The sequence below is a fragment of the Idiotropiscis lumnitzeri genome, chromosome 9 (genome assembly GCF_059441095.1).
Source record: "Idiotropiscis lumnitzeri isolate Australia: NSW breed Sydney's pygmy pipehorse chromosome 9, RoL_Ilum_1.0, whole genome shotgun sequence".
Classification (NCBI taxonomy): Eukaryota; Metazoa; Chordata; class Actinopteri; order Syngnathiformes; family Syngnathidae; genus Idiotropiscis; species Idiotropiscis lumnitzeri.
The window spans coordinates 13,238,260-13,261,487 of NC_142399.1; the positions used below are offsets into that span (position 1 = coordinate 13,238,260).

Here is a 23,228-nt window from a genome sequence, read left to right on the forward strand (position 1 = left end):
GGGAGTGAGCGCAGGCGGCCTGGTAACATGACCTCTGTAGGCTTGTTCCATAGGACTTCATTTTTGAAGCCTCTTCCTCATGTCATGAGCTCACTCACTTTGCTATGAATGTATTATGAGAGTGCGTCCAACTCCATCACACATGAGCATAATAAAACAGCACTCCTGAAAGACAAGACTAGACACCTTACTCTTACTTTCCCCATTATGCTCCAGCTGCCCAAGGACATGACACACTAGGCCACACACTCCCGGCAGCCCCGGCTGGAAACTCCTGGAAGGAAGTGGCAGGCAAATTGGATTGTTTTTCTGTGAACACTCAGAGGGGCTTGTGATTAATTATTCAACAGGTTCTTGCTGTCCCTGCAGCAAACGCAACATCTGCCAATTATTTAAAGCCACTCACATCTCATAAACACATTACAGTTTCATGTTCATCTATTTTGTACGCCCTAAAATGAACACAGATGACTCATTTAAACTAGTAAACAAATGCATTACTACCTTCATTGAAGTCATTGTGTGTCTTCGTGCTAGACATTTTCTGCTGGTTTGTCTTGCTTAATCAAACAGTTAAGATCTCAACATTGGGTATCGTTAACAATGCCTGGCAGCTGGATTGGCCACAATGCAACAGTACAATTTTGTTGCAAATCCATTTTCACAAGCTTCTGGAAGCCATAAAAAAAAAACGTAACCCCTGAAGAGATTAGCGTGGACATTTTTATAAGAGCAGCTTCATCAGAACAGCACATTTTCTTCCCACGAAGAGAAGAACAAAGAAGCACTGGAGGCATTTTCATTCATTTTCCACAAGGATGTCAAGAGACAGTGGCCACTTGATAAAGACCCGCTGTAAAAATATATTATTTTCTTTTTAAATTACTCAAAAAAACAATGTCTTTCATTCTTGTGCCTTCACTTTTCTGAAATCTCGGTAACCGTTTCAGATTCACGTCATTACCCCGGTGCTCATCTTTTTAGCAATGCTGCAATTACCATGTATCCATCCATACATTTTCTTACACTCTTGTCCTCATACTGCGCCTGGTGAGCTGGATCCTACACCAGCTGACTGGACAAAAAAGGGGTACACCCTGGACTGGTTGACAGCCATATAAGTTAATTAAAAGTCATAATTGAATTCATGTTAGGGTCCTTTTTGTCGTAGTTAGCGGACAGACTATAATAATTTGGCAGTTGAGGAACGGGCAATTGGTCATTGGGAATCAGGGGATCAATGCAGGGCCTCACCAAAACGTAGTGTTTCTCTTAACTGTGCAGAAATAAACGAATACAAGAAACTGTAAACCCAACTATTTTCATCTACATTTATTTAAAAAACAACAAAAAAAAAAAACAGAACAAAACACAAAAACAACATCCAGTGTCTCCCCCTCCCCAGGATTGAGACAGAGCAACATGTTTAAAAGCATACAAACCAGCAAACTGTAATCTAGCAGCATCCAAATGTTGGAATCTCCAAAGTTATCATTTATATATTTAAATATATAGTTGTTGTTTTTTTTAAGCCCTGCTCCAGCTACACACTTTACAACATACACAGAGCTTTATCTCTCCTTAGTGCAGTAAATGAAAATCAATTACCCTTAATAAAATAAACAACTTTAGGTTAAATAAGCTTAAATAACAGTGTTAAATACAAGACACTTCTGTGGCCGATATGTACAGAAATAAACACATTTGGCATTGTAAATGTGGTTCACTGGCGCTTTCTCTATGCTCTTGAAAACCACAGCATAAGAACACATTTTGCTGCGATAAAACTACACACAATCACACATACAGGCACACTCACAAACGCGCACATACGCAAACACGCGTTTGTATCAGTGAGCCACAGACAAGGCATGTGTTTAGAAAAGCCAAGAAAACAATCCGATTTACACCCAAGAGTTTTAGGCACAATCTCCTGCTTTAGAATACAACTGCTTAATGTTTGTGTTAACCTCTTCATAGTTTGATTCCTAACACAGTTTCATAACTACAACATGTTATTGCTAGGACAGTGCGACAGTGACTGGAGACTACCGACAATCGTGTGTAGGGAAAAGCACCTTTGAACATCAAAAACCGCCGCCGAAATGTGACACGCCATCACAACACGGAAGGAACAAAAAGTGGAGTGGAGTTGAAATAACGAGAAAGAATAAGAAGCAAATAAAAACCCTATTTTGGAGTCACTTGGGGAACCGAAAAAGTCTCAAGTTGAGGTACATTCATTATTCCTCCAGCTGTACTTTTCACCCAGGAGTTGATTCCTCTTGGGCGTGTACCACTTCATGAAATCCTCTTCCCAAAGCAGCTGCGACAGCGTGCGGAGCGGAGTACAGCTGCAGGTACAGTAGACTGACGAGACACACAGTACGTAGGTAGTTTACAAGTAGACTACAGTAAATGAGCTTTACATTCCACTACTGTAAGAGGATCTCGTGGAAGAAAATTCTCCTCGCAGCCGGAGATGAGGGAATTTCCCCAGAGGAGTCTCAGCTGGCGCGATGGAGAAACTGTTAATGTCACATACAGACAGCTCTGCACTGTATATGAGGAGGCCTGTACATATTAGTCTCGCCACACGTGAACTCTTTCTAGTCTTCCCAAGACAATTCACAAGTGTTGTGGACGGGTCTGGGAGCCTTCAGTATGAGTCGAGTGTGCGCCGTCCACCTCGCGTGTCTCTATTTCAGGGCTTCTTATCAATGCTGTGAAAGAACCACTCGGTGAACTTCCTGAGCTGGGCCGACGCCGTCTGGCTCTCCTCCTGCAGCCGCATGTTGTCCTGCCTCAGGTGCTGTACCTCCTCCTGTAGCATCGCCTTGTCCTCCTTTTCCTAAACACACACACACACACACGAACAAACGCTTGATAGATACGAAGTTGCACATCAGCAACTAATGCTGATGAAAACAAATCTCCTTGGCGAAGGTAATAAATATGGAGGAAGCGCATCCAGGGATCAATTTGCAAACTTCACATGACCAAACCCAGAAAACATGTGAGCCGTGATTGGTTATTACCATTATCATTTTTAGTCTACAGTCTCTACCGAGATGGATAAAAACGGGTGGATTTCCATCCATCCATTTATCCATGCAGCATGGTGCACAAGTAGTGAGTATGTCTTCCTCACAGTTCTTGCGCTTTGGATTTGAATTGTCGGTGCTCTTGCTCCCTGCAGCATTCCAAAACCATGCATATTAAACAGCCATAAGACAGAAAAGACCAGAAAAATATGTAAACATATATATCATATTGAGTTTTTTTCCATTATCTTTGTTTGAATTGTTACATTCATATTATGTTGCTTGGATGACGTTACTAGCTACATTTTTTTAAAGGGTAACTAGGAACTGTATTGGGAATTGGGAGACATCTTTACATCTCTCAACCCTGCTTTTCAGTATGCACCTGTAAACAAGCAACCATTCACGCTCACAGCCATCCTACGGCCAAATTAGAGTCTTTAATTAAAGAACACGTTAGGGTCGTGAGCTGGAGCCTCAGGGCAAACCCTGGACTGACCGCCAACCAAATTACAGGACAAATACAATCACTTGCACACTCATTCACAACTATGGATAAATCTGAGATGAGTATCTACATGTACCAACATGCAGGTAGGCAGGGGCAAGACTTAAAGAGAGGACCTCAGAACTGTGAGTCAAATGCACTCAGCACTCAAAGGAGGAAGGGCATAATTAAAAAATCTAAAAAAGGGGTGGATGAAAGCGCTGCCATTACAAACGGTTGTCATCATTAAAGGGCGATATTAACATTGCAAAGCAGCCTTTTTAGCCTAATAAAGGTGCAGTTCCTTCTGTTCCTAAGTGCGTGATTCGAGGTAGAGCAACATGAAGGCTTGATATAAGAGCAAAGGAAAGCAGCCTGTTGAATGAAGAGGGCAAGTTGCTCTTGTGCAGAGCTCACGGGGCACTGAGTCTATTCTGACCTGGGCTGCATGGAGATGGAGAGCAAACGCAACGTTTAAAAGCTAAAGATACATTAAATATGGGTGAAGTTACCTTTCGGAGGTCATGCTGCAGCTGCCTGAGGATCACCTCCAGCTGGTTTACTTTGCCAGTGAGGGTAGATGGGCCACTGCAGAGTGAGAGATAGAAAAAAAAAAAGGCGATTAGCCTGGCATGGGGAAATGATGTTATTACAGCAGGAAAAAAAATAATACTATATGACTAAATTATATATCAAAATATCTATGTAAGCAAGCACGCAATGGACAGAACAGTAAGAGTAACAGTAAATGAGGCAACTTAACATGAATAATAAAAACTATGATGATGTGAATGGCAGACGTTTTTACTTGGGCGTAAACAGTAGGCTCATGCTGTTACGTACTCTGCATCCAGTGCCGCTCCTTCCGCCTCCACAACCCGTCTGGTCAGCTCTCGAGATAGCTCCAGTGCTTCTGCCCGCTGCATGTCCGTCATGGTGCAGAAAGACGCCACACGTTGGTCTACGGACACAATAGGTAACATATTAGGTCAGAATGTTATCAAATCTATCAAAAAAAAGTGCCTGTACATGTTCTTGTTAGGGTAGAGCAACTCATTCAAGCAACATATGAATCAATGTTTTTGTTTAAAGGATATGGGGGAAAAAAAACAAGCCAAAAATACATGACTCTATTGCTCTCCCACAGAGCGATCAGGATGTGGACAATATGGAACAGGGTGGTAAACAGAGCGTTGAGTCCACCCCCCTCTCAGAGTTTTCCTCTGGCAGCTGTTTGGTTCTTAATGGGCTGAGAGGAATCAGGCATGCTTCTTTTCCCATATCAGGCTCTTAAGCTTCCTCAAATCCCACTGGAAAAGCCAAATTTAGCATGTTATGCTCGGGACCGCTCAGTTTTGGAGGCATAATGCTCTTTTCTTGAGTAAGCAGCCTCTCTGTCTTGCGCCCATGGTGTGAGACACAAGATAGGGGAATCTGCATATTCATAGGAGAGATTAAGAGAAACCCTTCCTTTAATGTAGCACTAATCCAGTCAAAGACAAAAAGCTAATTGAGTCTGAAGGTGGACGCTCAGACGAGCCAGGAAAGGGACACCAAGCTTTCATTTACATATGAATGAATATTTGCTTCATATTCAACGTATGTTTTTTGAAAGATTAAAAATACAGAAAAGCAGTTTCTGTGTTTTGGAGGTTGTAGCATCCAGCTTGAATAGACAAATGGACAAAATAAAGAGTAGCTATTAGAGTTGACTGGAAAAAAAATATATTACAGCCGGGTACTCCAGTCATTTGTGCTGCCTGGTTGAAATGAGGCAAAAGAAATGGAATACTTTAGTTGCTAAAATATATTAAACCCCCCGCCCCTGTGTATCCGCTCTGCATCAGTGTCTCAGGATCCAAGTGAGCAGTGGTGGTAAATGCATTGCTCCAAGCAGTGCTAGTTAAGCATACATGTACATGGCACAACAAGAGCCTCAAGCCACATTCTGCTCCAACAACAAGCCTCCATTCGTACACGCTGTTGTACTCATCCGGTCGGGGTGTCTGTCACACTCTGCATCATCCACACTGTTTCCATTCCACTTAAATACTTTGCTGCGGGGCAATGCGGCAGAAAATCTATCGGTGAGGAATCTGAATCAGGAGTTCTTATTAACTATGACAAACGAGTGGTCACATGCTACATTGCCCGCTCAGTCGACTTGGGGTCAGAGGGAGTTCAGGCCTGCTGGCGTTTCTGTGACAAATGGTGAATACTCAGCAAGTAGCCTCGTAAAATGGGCAGGAAAAAAAGAACATGATGCTGACCATGAGAAAATGATGACACGTGTCATCACTTCTTAAATGCCATTAAAGCGCACTCTGACATGGCAGGTACCAGTTGTTCCGGTCATTTTGAGAAGACAATAGAGTTTGTTATAAATTGAGGGGAGGGAGGGGAATCAGATGCTCCTTTCAGCATGTTAGCATTAATGTGAATAAAAATAAATGAATAAAAGAATTTCACGCAACCTTGATGAGAGTGAACCAGTTATATTTTATTGTATATCTAGGTGCAAAGAAGAAGCTCCACATACAATTTTCATGAAACTATCACACTCTGTTAAAAAAAAAAAAAAAAGGCAAAAATCCACCTGAAGGCTGATTACTTACTGACTAGCGAATAGTTGGGCTTACAGTGTCAAAAATAGGCTCCATTTCCAAGTGATATCGCTTGACAGGAATTAGAATGAGGCTCAGAGCCGAGCATAAAAAGCAAACAATTCCCAAAGGTTGCCTAACACTATTCTAAACCTACACATGCAAGAGAGAAAGTTCTTGCAGCCTGCAGACAGACAAACACAAAAGCTAAGCAGCAAAGAGGGAAGGTAGGTGGTGTCTTGGGGGCGCTAGCAGCTTGAGGAAGGCAGGTTACCTTCAAAGGCTTTTGCTGCGTCAACCAGGTGAGACCAGTCCAGGCCTGTGGCAGTGTCTGGGAGGGGCAAGAGGCCCGGGTCGCTGAACTTGGACCTGTCTGCCAAGAAGCCATCAGAGAACCAAAACTCATCTGCAGAGACAGGCGGGTGCCCAGATCAGTGTCTAGGCCTGGTGCTGAGTTTTGGAGTTGCCCATCAATTTGCAGCAGGGCATATATGAGGGGTTAGGGAAGGAGTGGGCATCGAGGGGGAGGTTGGCGTCGGATTCTCATTTCATTAGGATGTATATCAACAACACCTATCTTTAAAATATGCTTAGTTAAACAACGCATTTAAAATCTGGCATTAAAGTCAATATTGACTCTGAAAGTCTCAAACTGCAAACTAACATTGAAGACATTGACTGTGCACAATTGGGTGGAGTGACATGAAACCAATTTCTCTGCATAATAATTTGCAAAGCACAGAGAGGCGATAAATAACCTGTCAAAGTGAATGTCTCATGTTTCAATCAATATCGCCCTTCCCTGCAACTGTCTTCACCCGAGCCTCTGTGCTTAAAAAATATCCAATGCAATCAACAGGCCCTCATTCCAAAGAGGCATTTCAAGAAGCATGAGATGGGAAGCACACGCACAGACCGAGAAAAATCTTGAGCTGATGCTTCCGTTCTATTTAGCCAGCAGTTTGAGGGATTCGCTGTTGACTAAATTGGGCTATTTCAGAATGGAAAAAGCGAAAGCCGCTGTTCTCAACCACCCTTCAAAACAATCAGGAATCCATCAGCATGACAGCTAGACAAGACTAAGGAACCAAGCACCCCCCCCCAAAAGCTGTTTTCTGTCTAGCAGCGGCAGCCAGAGACAACTGAGGAATAATGTGGAAATGAGACATGAGGGACAAAGAGGGGAAGCAGACAGTGACTGATGAGTGAACGAAGCATCGCGTTTGACACACACAGACATGGAAACGTGGACATGTTCCCATCAGAACTGAGCTTAAAGACCTGCAGTGGTGCAAGCAGGTCACATCACACTTCCTTTTTTTGCTAATACATATTCAGAAGACGCCGTGGCAAAACTAGGCCGGCAGTGACAGGTGTCAGCTCGGTGCAGACGGCGCGGCAGCCTCTTGTAGGCATCGCTCCGCCTAACACACTTCCAATTAGCTGGCGATGCCAAGGAGTTTTTCTTCAAGTGTTTTGCTGCTGGTTGGGCCAGTGAAATTGTTTTGTTCCAAGTAGCTCTTCAAACAAGTATCTATATGCTGAGCCGCATCTGGACTCAAGCTATTGAGAAGAGGCACTTGGAATAAGATGACTTGCTTGCATAAAACCATACAATTGGAGTCAATATTTGGTCATTATATATTTCATTAATCACTGTCTTCTGTTTCAAGCTTGTACTTACTCCTCAGGTTCGACTGCGGCTGGTTGTGGATCATGCGAGGAGGCAGTGTGCAGTGGTACGGAGGTGTGGTGCTGAATAGGATGTCGTTAGGCATGGCTTGATCCAGTATTGAGCTGTGGGAGCTAGCGTAGGATGAGCCCTTGCGGTTGCTACATACGCTCTCGTCCGACAACGTCCGGTACAGGGAATGACGTGGCGACAGACTTCCTGTCACAGACAGCTGGGTGGAACAAAGAAAAAGAACAACTTAATCATAAGGGAGTCACCAAGACAGCGAAAACACTTTGTCTGTGCTTTAATCAACAGTGGGTGGTGAAGGAGATAACAGCGGGAACAACAACACTTATTGCAAAGTAGGAAAGCAGTAAACATGTCTCAGATGCTAGATAGAATATCACTAAAGTCAACACGAAGAACACCGTGTACACCTCAAAGTCAGGTAAATGGAGGTATCAGCACACATCATTTAAAAGTTTGATCGCTTCTACTAGTTCTGTCAAGCGATTAAATTTTTTAACTAATTAATCGCAAAAAAAAATCCGTAATTAATTGCAATTAATCACATTTTTTCTACTATTTTCTGTGAGGCTTTTAACAGGTATTTACATGAATAATATATTGTAATTAATGCAAAATCAACAAATATGAAGTGTGTGATTATTCAATGCGATCTAAACTGAGTCATCTTTACAGGATTTTTTTAGAAACAATTCTCAAAACTTATACGGTACATTTAGTTGGAAGCACAACACTCTAGCAGTGTTGGTTTTTAAGGGCCAGTGGTAACTTAAGCAAGGTGTTTTGTTCTGAGATCATGTGCTAAAGATGTACAGCTAATTTGGAATTATGCAAATTAATGTTTGAAAAAAATAAAACTGAGTTAACAGAGTTCAAATATTTATCGCGTTAATCTTGAGTTAACGCTTTAATTTTGACAGCCCAAGTTTCTACATTTCACATTGTTAGGAATGACAACATTTAACTTGTTGCCTTTACAGTTATTAAGCATTTTATGACTGTTTTCTGTTATATCGGTTTCAATGATTTATATTTTAGATTTTTTTAATAGGACAAATTCAAACAAATCAGAGCTTCCACTCTGCTTAAATCTTGACTGGACAGTGCAACAAAACAAGTTTTGCAGCTCAAAGATGCATCTGGCAAAGTCTTTTTCCAAAGTGCAGTCTGCTAAATCACCTTTTTGCTGAGCCGAGTGCATACTTGCTCTTGAAGGCATATACACTCTGCAAACTGCTTTGTGTGAGTGCACGCCACAATAGACTGAGAATGGACTCTCACAGGCCAGTGCAGCGGTCACCATGCAAGGTTAAAGAACAACCATCAGAGGCGAGTTGCAAAAGCATTTTCCTCTTGAGGGGATGTCTGTTCGTGAAGGAGTATTCCACAACGGATACAAAGAGTTTCAAGGCTGTGGCCAGAATTTTGACGGGGATCTCCTCTTGAAAGACGCAAAACCACACAGTGCAACCCAATCCGTCAGTGCCCTGTTTAGCTTACGTAAATATTGTTGGAGAGGCATCACAAGTAGCCCCAAATAATATGCAAGGCTGTCAGCCAGATGAGTAAATGTCGGCCTATAGCCTCCCGACTGTAACCATCACTGACTGGCATCTACGCAAGTCCACACCCAGCCATCTCTATTTCAAAGACGGCGCTGTCACGAAACCCACAGAGCGAAGCTAACAAACAGTGCATCTTGAAAGTCAAGATACTGAAATTCAAAGGAGTATACAAAGTGTGCCTTATCGGAAGCTCTAGAACCCTGTCAAGTTCTTACTCATCAAACTCTTTACCAGGATTCAGAACCTTCCCTCATGTGACGCAAATATAGCCTCAATTACAGCGCACACAAATTTAATTTGCAATGGATCTTAAAGGGGAAGGCAAGTCAAAAATGTTCTTTAAAGCATGTTCTACGGGCCACACTAGTCTCAACACTGTATTCTGATATCTGAATATTACGTTTGTGGAATATGAATTAGGCGGCAAAATCAACCTGTTTTTTGTCCATCACAGGGGGCGGCCATTTTGTCACTTGCTGTCGACTGAAAATGACATCACAGTTGCTCTGGGCTCAGGTAATTGCCAATCGCAGCTCAACTCGTAAATGCCACATGACCAAACTCAGAAAACAGTTAAGCCCTGAGCACCTGTTATGCTATTTTCAATCAACAGGAAGTGGAAAAATGGCCACCCTCTGATATGGATTAAAATGGGTCAATTTTGCTGCTTAATTTATATTCCACCAATGTAATATGAATTAGAATATTGTGTTTAGACTAGTAGGGGTGCTTATAATATATTATTGTAAAGAAAATATTTGACTTTACTTCCCCTTTAATGGTTTCCAGAGACCAGCATTTTACCAACTTTATTTATAGCTTTGATCAGAAGAGGTTATTCATGAAAGTGCAGTAGACATTATATCGAAAATATCGTGAACATAACAGTTTAAGCTGTTTCCAGGTGCCAATGCTTATTGTCAGTCAAACTAACACATCCACTTATTTTTTTTCCGCGATTAATCCGATTTTTTGAACAAAGCCAACGAGCGGCACATGGAACTCTTTGACGTGCCACTTGGGAGGATGTGTTGGACAACCAGCTATTCATTTGCCAGTTTCTTTCCCACAAGAGGAGTCGTGCGGTAGAATAAGCTGCAAACGGCCTTTCCTTTACGTCAGCCCCACAATAGCTAGTCTGTCTGTGGAAGGGACGTCCCGGCGGACATGGTGGCTGCCAAAGAAAATCTTTCAGCACCTGCTCACCCACACAAAGAATGGCATCGGGTGGCTACCGGAAGTGACACATACGTTAACCTTCACTGGATTACTCGCGTTGATTACATAGGGGCCCAATCATGTCACATTGTATTAAATTAGAAATGATCCAATGGTTTTTCCAACATTGTCATTACTGTAATGTGCCAGCTGATGATTGAAAACATTCACCCCCAACAAAAGAGCTGTATGCATTCATTGGATTACATGGTTTGGATCCAGTAGTTTGGACATCTGGCTCAGTGCCCCCTTGCATGCATCTCAGATCACCCTAGATTGCATTTCCACATACACATGTTTTCAGGCAGAGGCTGTTTGCAAACAAAAGCTTACAATCAAAACTTTTCAGCAGCATTATATTCAGCTCTTCTTAGACATGGAATGGAAATGACAAAGAGCAGCCCAGACACACCTGTATTCATTTTACAACAGAATAGAGCTGTTTTAGAGAGTGAGGCTATTGTGCGAAAATATGACAAACTAATCAGTGTGCCAAGATGCTTTGTGCAAGGACACGGCTGTGTGTCTTCCTCCTCTCATAAGGGGAAGTGGATTTTGTACAAGAATTGAGTGCCATCCAAAAATAACCCATTTGTGCATCTCTAGGGTCCCTTCCAGGAAGATAATAGATGGAGGACAGCAGGAAGGGGGTGGGGGACATGATGCAATTAATCGAGTCTCTAGGACCAAGCAACAGCAAACATAATTCCATTCTGCGCCTTTAATCCATGATATCCCAAAAGAGCAGACTCAGGCTCAGTTATAAATTGAATTTACCTGTCAATAGCAAGCGAGATAAAGGCTGTGGTGTTGGTGGAGAGGAGTTATAGCCGCAGATGTTTGCTCTGCTTTTCTCTGTCTTTGTGGTTAGAGGTTATCTGCACTGGTTCAAGCTTTGAATCCCGGAAAAACGCCATAGGGGTGTTTGCTCATATCTGTGTTTGATCCTTGCAATGCTGTGTTTTCTCATGTTAAAGTTTAACAGGTTCCATTTGCACTCACGCCATGCAAGTAAGGCTAATAGTAAGGCTAGTTGGTGGCCTTACCTTTTGACCCCTGCCTTCTCCCGGTGGACTGTCGGGCAGCATCATTTTCACGTATTCCTGCTTTGAAAGTCTCTGTAATGATTTTCCATCCCGCTCAGCGGCCTGGAGGCGGCAGGCGGCCTCCTGTGCATACAGTTGCCTTAAGACAAAACAAAGGGCACACAACAGCAGAGCTCATCAGCAGGGTCATGCAAGCATCATCCTGCAAGGGATGCTTTGGGCCAGGCAGCCTGGGTTCAGCTATTGAAGAAAGTATGTCAGTATCACACAAGGCAACTCGGGTGGATCTGATTTAGCATGCCAACATCAGGCTTCAACAGTGTGTGAAGGAGCAGAGCTGGAAAGTGTGAAGAACACAGCCGTGAGAGGGTAGAAGGGGAGGAGTGGGGGGGATAGAAGGATTTGTAGATGAATGACATCCAGAAAGAAGTGCAAAAATATTGGACTCTGGAGGAGTGTTCAGACACCACTGGAGGAAGACTACAGGACCCAGAACATTCAAATGCTTTTTTAGAGCGAGCACTCGAATGTGAGCGACCTATCTGGTGGAGTCATCTTAAGTGAGCAGCCAGTGAGGATGACACAATGTCAGCACTGCTCTTGGCACTGCTGTTGGCAGAGTGTTAGATGGCGGCAGTGGGAAATTACAACACATAAGCCTGGCTGCAATGCTTACACAAAGACACGTGCACATGTGTTAAGAGTTGCACAGCGCGAGCCTATTCACGCCACAGCTCTCACGAAAAGATTATGCGATTCTTTGGGCTATACTTTGTACTTGAACCATCCTTTGTGTTTAGTGCGGGTTCTTGATTTGTCACTATTCCAAATGTGTGGCTAATTGTTTTGGGCACAACTTTACTGTATTAAGAATTACTACAAATGTATTTATTATAGCTTTGAGTAAAACATCTGCTACCGCTGGTAATTCTGTGAGATGATTTGTGTTTATAGAATGTTAACACTCCACAAGCTTGTCTCACATTATTGTTATTATCCAGCTGGAACCTCACAATGTACTGGCTGGGGGGCTGACACAAGCACTTTTGGGTAAGCACGAGTGCCCTGTAACATAATTCTGCAGTAGAAATGTCACCACCACTGATGCACAAGTCATTAGCCTCCACTTATAGCAAGCAACCATCTTGAGGGAGTGATGTGGCAATCTGGGAAATGGGAGGGTAGCGTGTGTATGGGGGAGGGTGACAAGGGTTCAGAGTTGGGGCCAGAGGATAGATTTTCCACTGATTGTGTACCTTGCACGCTCAGACAGCATTTTGAGAAGGAGTGCTAACAAGCTCTCAGCTCCTCTGGAACAAGGGGTAAGTGGAAGAGAGAAAAAAGGTGACGTTAGAGGCACCGTTCCAAATACTGACTACTGTTAGAGCAGATCAAGAGAAACTTCATTATGTTAGAACAATATCTGTGAAGGAATATTACCCCATTCATCACGAGACAGGCATATGCAAGGAAAAATAAATAATAAACAACCCAATGGGGAGGATAACTGAATTAGAGGGCTTTTTCATAAGTCTGCAGAAGATGACTTCAGCACATGTGATCAATCACAGAGCTCTTAAAAAAACAATTTTGCAAAGTAAATTAAATTATTTAAAAGATGGCAAGTCTTACTTTTTTGACAGAAGCTCCAAGCTCATTTCACCATCAGAGAGCCTTTGCACGGAATAAGCTTCACCTAGGCCGAGCGATGGCGTGCATCGATCACCGTTTGTATTCCCCGAGACTATTCGGTACTCGCGTTCCCATAGCGGTGTTTGGATCTCTCCTTGGTATCCACGAGAGATCTGCTACACGCGCAGGCCGACAGTCCGCAGGGATCCGCCTTCTCGGAAACGATCAATAACCACAAGTGACATGCGCCAAGTGTATTACGTCCGCGGCTTCATTGAGCGTATTTATTTCGTAGCTGTCTACCTCAATCAGGCTGAGTTAATGCACAATGGGAGTCCGCTAGACAGAGGGTGTGCTTGTATTGGAATGGGTCTGACAAACATGGCACGTAGTGGTAGCCATTAGTGGTAAAAGTTAACTTCAACCAGTGATTCTCATGCAAAAATCACATTTCTTGTTCACAAACACTCACCCACACTCTGAACTGTTGGGAGGTTCCTCATTGCTGTGAGCCTCATCATCACCATCATTATCAGTCGTCTTGACTGGGAGATTGCCATCTGGCTGTGTACGTGTCTGTGCACAAGCCTCTGAGCTGGGATCCAGGCCATAATCGGGGCCTGGCCCAGGCTGCGGCTCGGGCTCTGCACCTGAGCTGCTGCTTTGAGGGATGGTGTACACCTTGGTGGAGTCAGCAGACATACAATATCTGGCCCCACGTGCCAGCGGACTGCCAGAGTGATGTGAGCCACTGACCATAAAGCAAAACAAAAGAAAGCAAATAATGCAACTCAAAAGTTGAACATGCATGAATTGATTAAAAGCAGATAAAAAAAAACAAACAAACATGAGATGACACAATGACACATTCACTTGAGGGGAAATTAGATGTAAAAATTTGTATGCAAATCGTATAAAAAAAAAATGGTTCTGATTGCCTTGCATACTGTATTTACATATTTAAAAAAATATATTTATTGTAAAATGTCATACGCATTAGTGGATATTTGTATAATTGACCGGTCAAAGTTGTATCGGTTACGTTCATGTGCAGTTTTCCCATTTGTGGTCGTTTAATTGCTGTCTTATCTTACAGACTAGTGACAAACACTCTTGTGTCAGAGAAGACTGATGGTGTGCAACATAGATTTGTCACAGGAAAAAAATGATTTAAGTCAAATAAAAGTTTCCAGACATCTCTTCAATTCATCAATCTGGAATGCTATGAAGTGAAGTCTGTGGTCTCCTGTTAATCAATATAGTTTCAGATATGGTTTGAAAAATTAAGAAATAATGAGCAATGAGCAGTTTTTCTTGTAATTATAAGATACAATGTACAAAAATTGGAGGAAAAAAAATAAGACCACTGGACTATGATTAAGATTTGAATCTGGATCTTGTGTGCTTTTTCTGGTCAACTTAAAATTGAAAAGTTGCCAATAGCCGTAGGTAGTCTCCACTTGCATATTCATGACCATCTGGACCACACCCCTGCTAAACGAGCCCCTTCTGCTGCACTGTTGGTTCGAATGGTGAAAAACAATTACATGAAAAAGATGGAAAGCATCGGGGTGGTCATGGTGCGCTGATGGTACGGTCTAGTTCCTTATGCTGAACGCTATTCTGAATAGAAGAGTTGTGATAGTTCCCCCACGCTACTAATTTGAGCAAATTATGCAAACATAATCATTTAATGGATGCCATCAACACATGAGACCTCAATTCTATTTCTTAGCGACTGTAACCAGTGGGCGCTAGACTAGTCTTTTCACAACTCTCCTCTTTCCCAGATGGGCAGCAGTCTGGTGAGGGGCATTTGGACAAGAATGTGATGAAGCCCTCCCCCTCGTTCCTCCAGTCTGACAACAGCCCCAGCAACGAGCCTCAACACAGCTGGATGAGTCTGATTGAGGTTCATGAGTTAAGAGCAAGGATGGATGGGAAGTGTCGCTATATAGGCAGAGACACGGGGGGCATGGTGTCTTGGTGGTGATTGAAACACGGTCTGACTGTATGGCGAACCATATAACGAGGACCAACGTGTTAAAAGGAATTTGTCAGTTTTGTTGGATGACTTCAAACTAGCCCAAGCGGTGCATAAAACACCAAAAAGATGAGGTGTCATGGGTTTCTCAACACTTTTGACTAAATTGCTCAAGGAGATAAATTATTGCATAATCCAAAGTATAATAGGATTATTATACAACAATACATTTGTTGGGCCACTTGTGAGGACACACATCACGTTTTTGTTTTGGAACAGGGTCACATGTTGTATGTTTGTAACAACTCTGGCGTTTTCAAAATCTCCTCTTATCAAATGGGTGAACAAGAATGAAAGGGTTCCCCACTTGCCTGAGCAACTAGGCCCATTGTGCTTTCCTTCACTTGGATATGAAGTCGGAGCAATTTCCAGCAAGATACATTGTGGTTGTCTCCAACCATGCATTTCAAGTTATTTATGTTAATTTAGGAATAATGACAACATGGTGCCACTTTATAGTGATGGCCTTGCATCAGAAAGATCATGTTCGACTTCCGATGTAATACTCACCGTTTCTATAAGTTAACAACATTGTTCACTATTTGGAATTTTAATGGCACATATGCCATTGCTTTTCAGAGATGGTTTCTGTGAATAGTGTCTTGATTGAAATTCACGTTTATAAAAGCATTCAACGGCACTCCTGTATTGAGACATGTTCTTTGTCATTCATTGTTTGTGATATGCAATGCCTATTTACAGAACTCTTTGCTTTTGCTGTTGTCCTGCTCATGACAGATTCATTTTTGTGAGAATTTCAACAAGTTGAATGCATCAATTCGAATGACACCACTTTCAGCTCATTTTAAAGTGTGCCGGGGTATTCTTCACGGCTCTATTCAATTTTTGCAAGCGAGTGAAAAGCCACCTACTGAGTCATTGATATACAAGGGAACCAGTAAAATGCTTTACGAAAGTGTGCATTTATGTATCCTCTTAAAATGTCCACAAAACAAGCATCCCTATCATATAGGATCAAAACTTTGTCACTTCAGTTGTCACCAAGACACTGTGAGATGCAGCTTCAGAACGTTCCCCTTGCTTTAATTCATCCACCATATGAAATAAATCAAATGCAGCTTCAGAACGTTCCCCTTGCTTTAATTCATCCACCATATGAAATAAATCAAACAACTTGTGTTAAAAGCCCAAAAATGTGCAATAAAACGTAATAATCATGTAGTTCAGGTGATGTACGATACCTCGAGTGTGAAGAGATCTCGCTCAGGTCTCCGATGCTTCCCTCGGTCACATTACTAGCCATTAAGGCAGAAGCATAACCCTGCGGCAGGTATGGTTTGCCATGGTCCTCTTCATGTCCTCCATCTTCATGGTGCTCTGACACCCATGGGTGCCCCTGCTCCCCCACCCTGCTCGGCATCAACACCCGACCCCCAGGGACCATGCAGGGATTGGTGTCGATGCCGCTGTCAGTGGAGGCCCCTTTGATGTAAGTGAGACCCAACATCTCCGGGTCCATCAAGTCTCCTGAGCCAAAGTGCTTATCATCGCTGCTGCTGGAGGCATTGCTTGACAGAGTGTTGCTACTTGAGTGGCTCGAGTTCTTATCGCCCATCTAGCACAGCAAGAGAATCACAGATATGCAGCACATCAGAAAAGCCTTTCTTTGACTTTTTCCTCATTTTCTTTGCCCTACTTTTACAGGAGAAAATGTCAGCCTAAGTAGTCCTTGTTGGGTTGTAGAATGTTGTTAGCATCATGGAACTTAGCTCGAAGTACTGTGACTTCAACTTAACCACAATTAAATTTACAACAGACATATGATTTATTTAGTTGACTAGTACAAGAGGCTAAATGTCATTCTTGATATTTTTTTTTAGCTAAAATGAGAACATGACCCATCATGTTTTGTTCAACTTGTTTCTTAAAGGCAGCAAAGTGATGGGGGCAAATTAAAATCACGCTCTAGTCTTTTTTTTTTAAAAACGTGATGGCAAGCACATTGGGGCAAATACTTTCCAGTGCCAAGCAAATGGTTCAACTTTTCATCCATCTCGTCTGGGGTGACGTAACACCGGCTGAATTTTGAAAGCCTAAGTTGTTCTGAATGCACGGGGACTAAGCACAAAGTTTCGGGGCAAAATACACAGCTGAGAGAAGGGCTGCTCGACTGAATTTATTCAAGCTTCCGGGCAAATAAATGTGAGCAAAGAGAGCGAGATGATATGGGACACAAGGGAATGAGCTAATGAGCGGAAATTGATAAATGTAAAGGGAAGCAGGCAGTGACAACATCACCAACAAATTGAAGCCAGTGGCTGCATCAAATAAACAAAGTAATGCTGACCTTTACTCTGAGTCTGATTAGAGGTGAAAGGATGCATTGTAATACATCCAACATGTTTCACCCAAAACACTGCTCAGAAACATTTGAGTTTCAAATATATCCATTACATGTCAAATCAAAGAAGACATTTGAACTTTTACCCTGGAGAGCTTGTTGGGGGAGTCTTTGCTTCCTTCTCGCTGCTTCAGAGGGTTTAGGATCTTTGTAGAGGGTATGTGCCACTTGGCTTCTGCAGAACGACATAGATAAAAAGTCAAAATGATCTCAAGACTGTTTGCTTTAATGGTTGGATCGAGCACTCACCCGCCGACCTGGTCCTCTCCAGAGTGGGCTCTCTCTCTCTGTGGATGTCTCCATCGCCCCCTTGGATATCTCCTGCATGCTCATGAAGGATAGGAGAGGGACATCTGCAGAGAAAAACATGAAGAAGGAGGCGGTTGGCATTGTATTCCACAAGGAGAAAGACTTGAATAGATTTTCCGCAGCGGTAACACAATTAGCGTGCAATCACTAAGAGCCGAAACACTTGAGCTCAGAACATGGAAGCAAACAAAAGACCTTTCAGTTGACTCAGCATTACAGGAACTATCATGCTCTTGAGAAAAAGAGGAGCCAATCTTTCCAACAGGGTTTATAATTAAAGCTATTAGAGCTAATAGAGGTTCCCACGTCTGCACTGCGGTCATGCAGCCTTGTGATATTTTTTTTCAGCGACCCTAGCTGGAGATCAATGACTAGTCAATGTGTCTTGTTCTGTTCTGCACGGTGTCAGCTTTGACGTTATCCGGATCCCTGAATATTTCGTGTACTTTTGAGGCTGCTGACAGGAAGGCAGCAGCGTGGAGCAACGCCTCTTTTCATGGTCTGTAACATCTTAGAGAAGCATATTGGTCTCTGGTGTATTCTGCTCATGTGCCAGTATCAGGTGGAAAACTGGTAAGCCTGCATATTAAGCATGACATGACATTTTCCCACACACTAAAAGAGACGACATCAAAGTAACATCAGCACAATGTAAACATATTGGTCTCTTTGGATTTGACTGGAAGTATAATTCATTTCTTTTATTTAATTTGTTTCCAAACCAGACTTTTTGAGTGACCTTTCTAAGTTCTGCAAGCCAGGTTCTTACTCCAGTTACGGTCAGCAATTCTTTACAATGGTTTTATCATTTCATTTCAGTGTTCTGAGAACAGAAGCAGGAAGCAATCTGAAATTACAAAGAAAAAAAAAGGAACACTCGGCCTTTCAACTGAATTGACTATTTCGGAGAGAGGACATTGATCTTCCAGGTAGACATTCTCTGTGAAGGAAAAGCTTTCAGGCTGATGTAATGCTCCTCCTTGAAAGTTTCCAACAATATTTCATATGCTCACTGCATTTTAATCGACTACATGACGACTCTGTTTTCTTGATGTCAGCCAAAAAAGGAGATACTATCTTGTCAACCATGGATTAGGGTAAACCATCTAATGGAACTATTTTAGTTCTAGTTAGTGGTTGCATTTGGCAACTTTTAACAGCATCAATTAGAAATCGAAAAACAAGCACAATACTTAGACTAAACCGACTCAGTCACGTAACTGACCATTCAACTTATGTGCTGAAACTGGGCTGAGGCAGACATTAAAGGGGACGTCAAACCGACATTTTCTTCACAATAATATGTTAGTTGAGCCCCCGCTAGTCTAAACATACTGATTAATGTTGTTTTTGTGGTATAAGAGCCAAGCAGCAAAACCCAACCGTTTTTACCTATGTCAGGAGCGGCCACTTCGTCACTCACTGTTGACTAAAAATGACATCCCAGTTGCAATCGGGACTCATCTGTCTTTTGAAGCAGAGCCGTGATTGACTGTTAGCTGAGCTCCGAACAACTGTGATGTCATTTTCGTTGACAAAATGGCCGCACAATCAGATGGCTAAAAGGGGGTTGATTTTGCTGCTTAATTCGTATTCCACTAACACAATATTATTCAGAATATGAAGTTTAGACTAGTGGGGGCTGGATTGAACATATTATTGTAAAGAACAATTTTAGGCTGACTTCCCCTTTAACTCATTCACTACCAGCCGAGTAAAAAAAAAAAAAAAGTATATTTGACGTCTTTAGCCGTCAATGGCAGAAAATGAGTTAAATCTTTTGGGTGAACAAAACTGCACTTGAAACTTGACTGTTCCCTCTTGTAAACAATCCAAAAAAAACCCACAACAGATATTTTGTAAAATTCTGCAAAACTCTACATAACTCTAGGATTAAAATATTGGCTGTGAAAAGCAGTCCCAGTTGTGTGGTCACATACCCATCAAATCCAGGCTGCTGGGACCAGGAGCTGCTGCCACAGGGTCCTGGATCACTGGAGGAGGACTGGTTACTGGGGGAACTGCGGTAGTGATGGTCTCCCTTGTTACAGGAAGTAACCTGGGGATTCTCCAAATCCTGCATTATTCTGAAGAAGAAAAAAGGCCTCAAATTTGGATGTGTGCATAAGTAAGTTATCCATTTACAGCTAATCAAAAAGTCTTGTGAAAAATTCCGCACATGGAAGAATAACACTGATCGACAAGTTTTTACAATTTTTTTTTAACTAGAGTCTAGTTTATGAGGTTTTTAGAATAATATTAGAATAACGATAATAATAGGATGAGCATATATTACAAGTTATATTGCCATCTTATACATTTAGGAATTAAGGTTTAGGTTCAGCAACAGGTGGATTTTCATCATTAATGTCATTGCTATAAATTACAACACATGGTAAAAAAAAAGAAATGCAATTATTCATTTAAATTGGCCAGTGTGGATTATCCATCTATTTTCTGTTGTGCTTGTCCTCATTTTGGGCATAGGTCAGCTGGAGTCTTCTAGTTGACTTTGCATAAGAGACTTGTCTTGTCTAATATGGATTTTGCCATGCGTTGCAATTCATTGATATCATATTTCTGAGAAAAATTCCACCTGTTGGTGAACCGAACCCTTAATTAATAAATATTAAATATATTACTGGTACATATTATCATCATCAGCATTATTATTATTATTGTTATTATTATTAAAATAATAATACTAATAATAGTGATAATAATAATAGTAATAATAATAATAATTAGGGCAATTCAGAATCAGTGCAAACAAAAAATAAATAAATAAAAATCAATAAAAGTTTACTTGCATCTCTGATTTAAAAAAAATAATAATAAAAAATTGGAGAACTCCATTATTAATGTAGCCTGAAAAATATTCATTTTATCCAAGAAATTCTATTTGAGTTATGCTTCTTGCAGTCATACAATATTTTGTCCTGTTCCTCAAATCTCCCCGTTGCTCCCACTCCCTGGTCTAAAGTGGAACTCTCTCTTTGTTTCTGCAGCTATCGGCTGAGATGAGCTGAGCCATGCCAGTGTCCCCATCACCCCCTTTCCAGTGGGGCGCAGAGGTGCAGAGAGCATGGAGTGAGAGTCATGCACAGAGTTAAAGAAAGAATGGAAAATGGAGTGCTCCCACTGACAGACACTGCGATTAGGCAGAGGAGGTGGCCGTTATCCCAGTACAAGAAGAACAGGCAAAACCACAGGGGGTCAGTTTGACACTGTGAAAAGGTTATCATGACTGTGGGGCTTTCATTAGAATGAACAAATCACTGCTTTACATGGCTGGATGGAGATGTCCTAAAGAGGCTGTCGGGAAAAACTAGACTGGGAGCTGCAATCAAAAGGAGATGAACGAGATGCAATGAATTCATGGGGACTAAAATGTTCCATTCATATTTATACGATAGGCCAACACAAAAGCGCCACTTAATTAGTTTCATTTTTCTGTCCATCCCTTTTCTACACAATTACAAAATACCATCCACCTGTATATTGTGTGAGATGGTCACACGGTCGACACAAGAATTATTCTTAACCTGTAAGAGAATAGTGGTTCTGATGTAAGCAATGATTTAAAGATAATCAATTGAAAAAAAAAAAGAAAAGTAAAACAAGTACATTGAAGCCACGATGAGAGTACCTGGAGCCATCTGGTAACTTCCTATCAAAGGATGTGCTTCGTGGGATAGCAGCCTGATGCTGTTGCAGGATCTGCTGACACTGGAGACGATCAGGACCCTGAGTTGGTGACCCTCTGGACAAAGGAGCTCCAGCCGCCGTGGGCACTCGATGCCAGGTGGTGTTCCTTCTAAAGGGTGTCTTGTACTCGCAGGGTGTACCCTCACTGTCAACTTTGTACTCCACCATGGGAATGCGATAGAGCTCAGAACAGCCCCTGAAAAGAAGTTCAAGAAAGAGTCTGCGTAAGCAACGGTGCATTATTAACGCAAGTCGCTAGTAATTGCTTCGATTAAAAGCTGTTAACAATTCATATTTCCACATTTTCCATCATCCATCTCATCTAAGGCCTTTGGAAAATCAATTGATGAGAACTTACAATATATACTTTTGATAACCAATTAGCTAAGTGCTAATAGCATACAAACTGTGTCTTTCTTTTTCAGGTTAATGAAGCTGCTTTGCAAAAAAGGAATGAAGAGAGCAATGAAACGGAACACAATGTAAACATGCTAAAAGGCTCTGCGGAGTTGAGGCTTAAACTCCAGACGTGATTACCAATGATATGGAACATCAAGGGTTTATTATCATGTAAATGAGTGCATATTTAATGTGAGGAAAATCTATAATAAAGTCAAAATTTGCTGAGCACTAAGAACATTTCCGTAGAAATATTAATTCTTTTAAATAATGTCAGCATTTGGTAATTGCATTTGTTTTACCATAAAGTATTTTTTTTCAATTGATGTAATACAGTTACAAATAAATACAATTACATAGCTACAATAATGGCCATGTTTATTGCAATATAAAAATATTGGATGGAAAGGATGCTGGAGATGTTTCAACATATCGCGATTGCTCAAATACTATCAAAACAAAAAAAAGGGTAAGTGGGCCATTTACGTTTTTTTTTTGTAACCAACCATCTTCATCACGCTTTTATCATACGTACTCTAACACTTCGTCTAAGACAATAAGGCTGACAATCAAAAGGGGTCTTTTCTATGGCCATCTCGATGTCATTATTGTGAATAACAGTGCAAATCTCTGAAGTCGACAAACCTAGGATGCTGTGTCATGAAACATTATTGGCGGAGCGTGGGTTATGTGTATATTTGGGAGAAGGGATTACAGGGTGATGGGTCAGGGTTAAACATTTTGAATGTAGAGCAAGCTCTCCACGAGCATCTCAAGCATGACCTTCATGATTGCACTTGCCTACCCCTCCAAAGTCTATTTTCCAGAATCCACTGAGGGTTGAAATCTATGTATACATTTCTGTGGTCACAAGTACAAACAGAGAGGCTTGAGGAGTACTCAAGGACTGATTGTGAAGGGGAAACGTAATCCATGTACGCAAGACACTTTCATCAAACTGGGCCATGGATGGATGGCTGTTTACAACTGGCATCTGCGTGGGGCTGAGTGTCACACGAGCCGACCTTAAAATCATCCTCCACTTCTTCCATCTCCACCGTGTCACCCAGCTCACACCCACATGGCCAATGTCAACATGACATTGTGGT

At 41.9% G+C, this 23,228-nt stretch overlaps 1 protein-coding gene across 4 annotated transcripts in view; it reads right to left on the reverse strand.

The window, feature by feature from the left end:
* Positions 1-1,317: 1,317 nt before the first annotated feature.
* Positions 1,318-23,228, reverse strand: part of sipa1l2a (signal-induced proliferation-associated 1like 2, genome duplicate a) — a 72,253-nt gene continuing 50,342 nt past the window's right edge. The window contains exons 10-22 of one of the 4 annotated variants that reach the window (XM_088304525.1): positions 21,662-21,916; positions 19,953-20,099; positions 17,953-18,056; positions 17,790-17,878; positions 16,544-16,917; positions 13,770-14,048; positions 12,922-12,975; positions 11,666-11,804; positions 7,819-8,038; positions 6,409-6,540; positions 4,375-4,492; positions 4,044-4,119; positions 1,318-2,851 (exon numbers count right to left, since the gene is read on the reverse strand). In XM_088304525.1, the coding sequence (XP_088160651.1) occupies positions 2,705-2,851; positions 4,044-4,119; positions 4,375-4,492; positions 6,409-6,540; positions 7,819-8,038; positions 11,666-11,804; positions 12,922-12,975; positions 13,770-14,048; positions 16,544-16,917; positions 17,790-17,878; positions 17,953-18,056; positions 19,953-20,099; positions 21,662-21,916 (2,134 nt within the window). In that variant the 3' untranslated portion in view covers positions 1,318-2,704. The remainder of the gene's footprint in view (positions 2,852-4,043; positions 4,120-4,374; positions 4,493-6,408; positions 6,541-7,818; positions 8,039-11,665; positions 11,805-12,921; positions 12,976-13,769; positions 14,049-16,543; positions 16,918-17,789; positions 17,879-17,952; positions 18,057-19,952; positions 20,100-21,661; positions 21,917-23,228) is intronic. The other 3 variants (XM_088304526.1, XM_088304527.1, XM_088304528.1) reach the window with 3 other exon arrangements.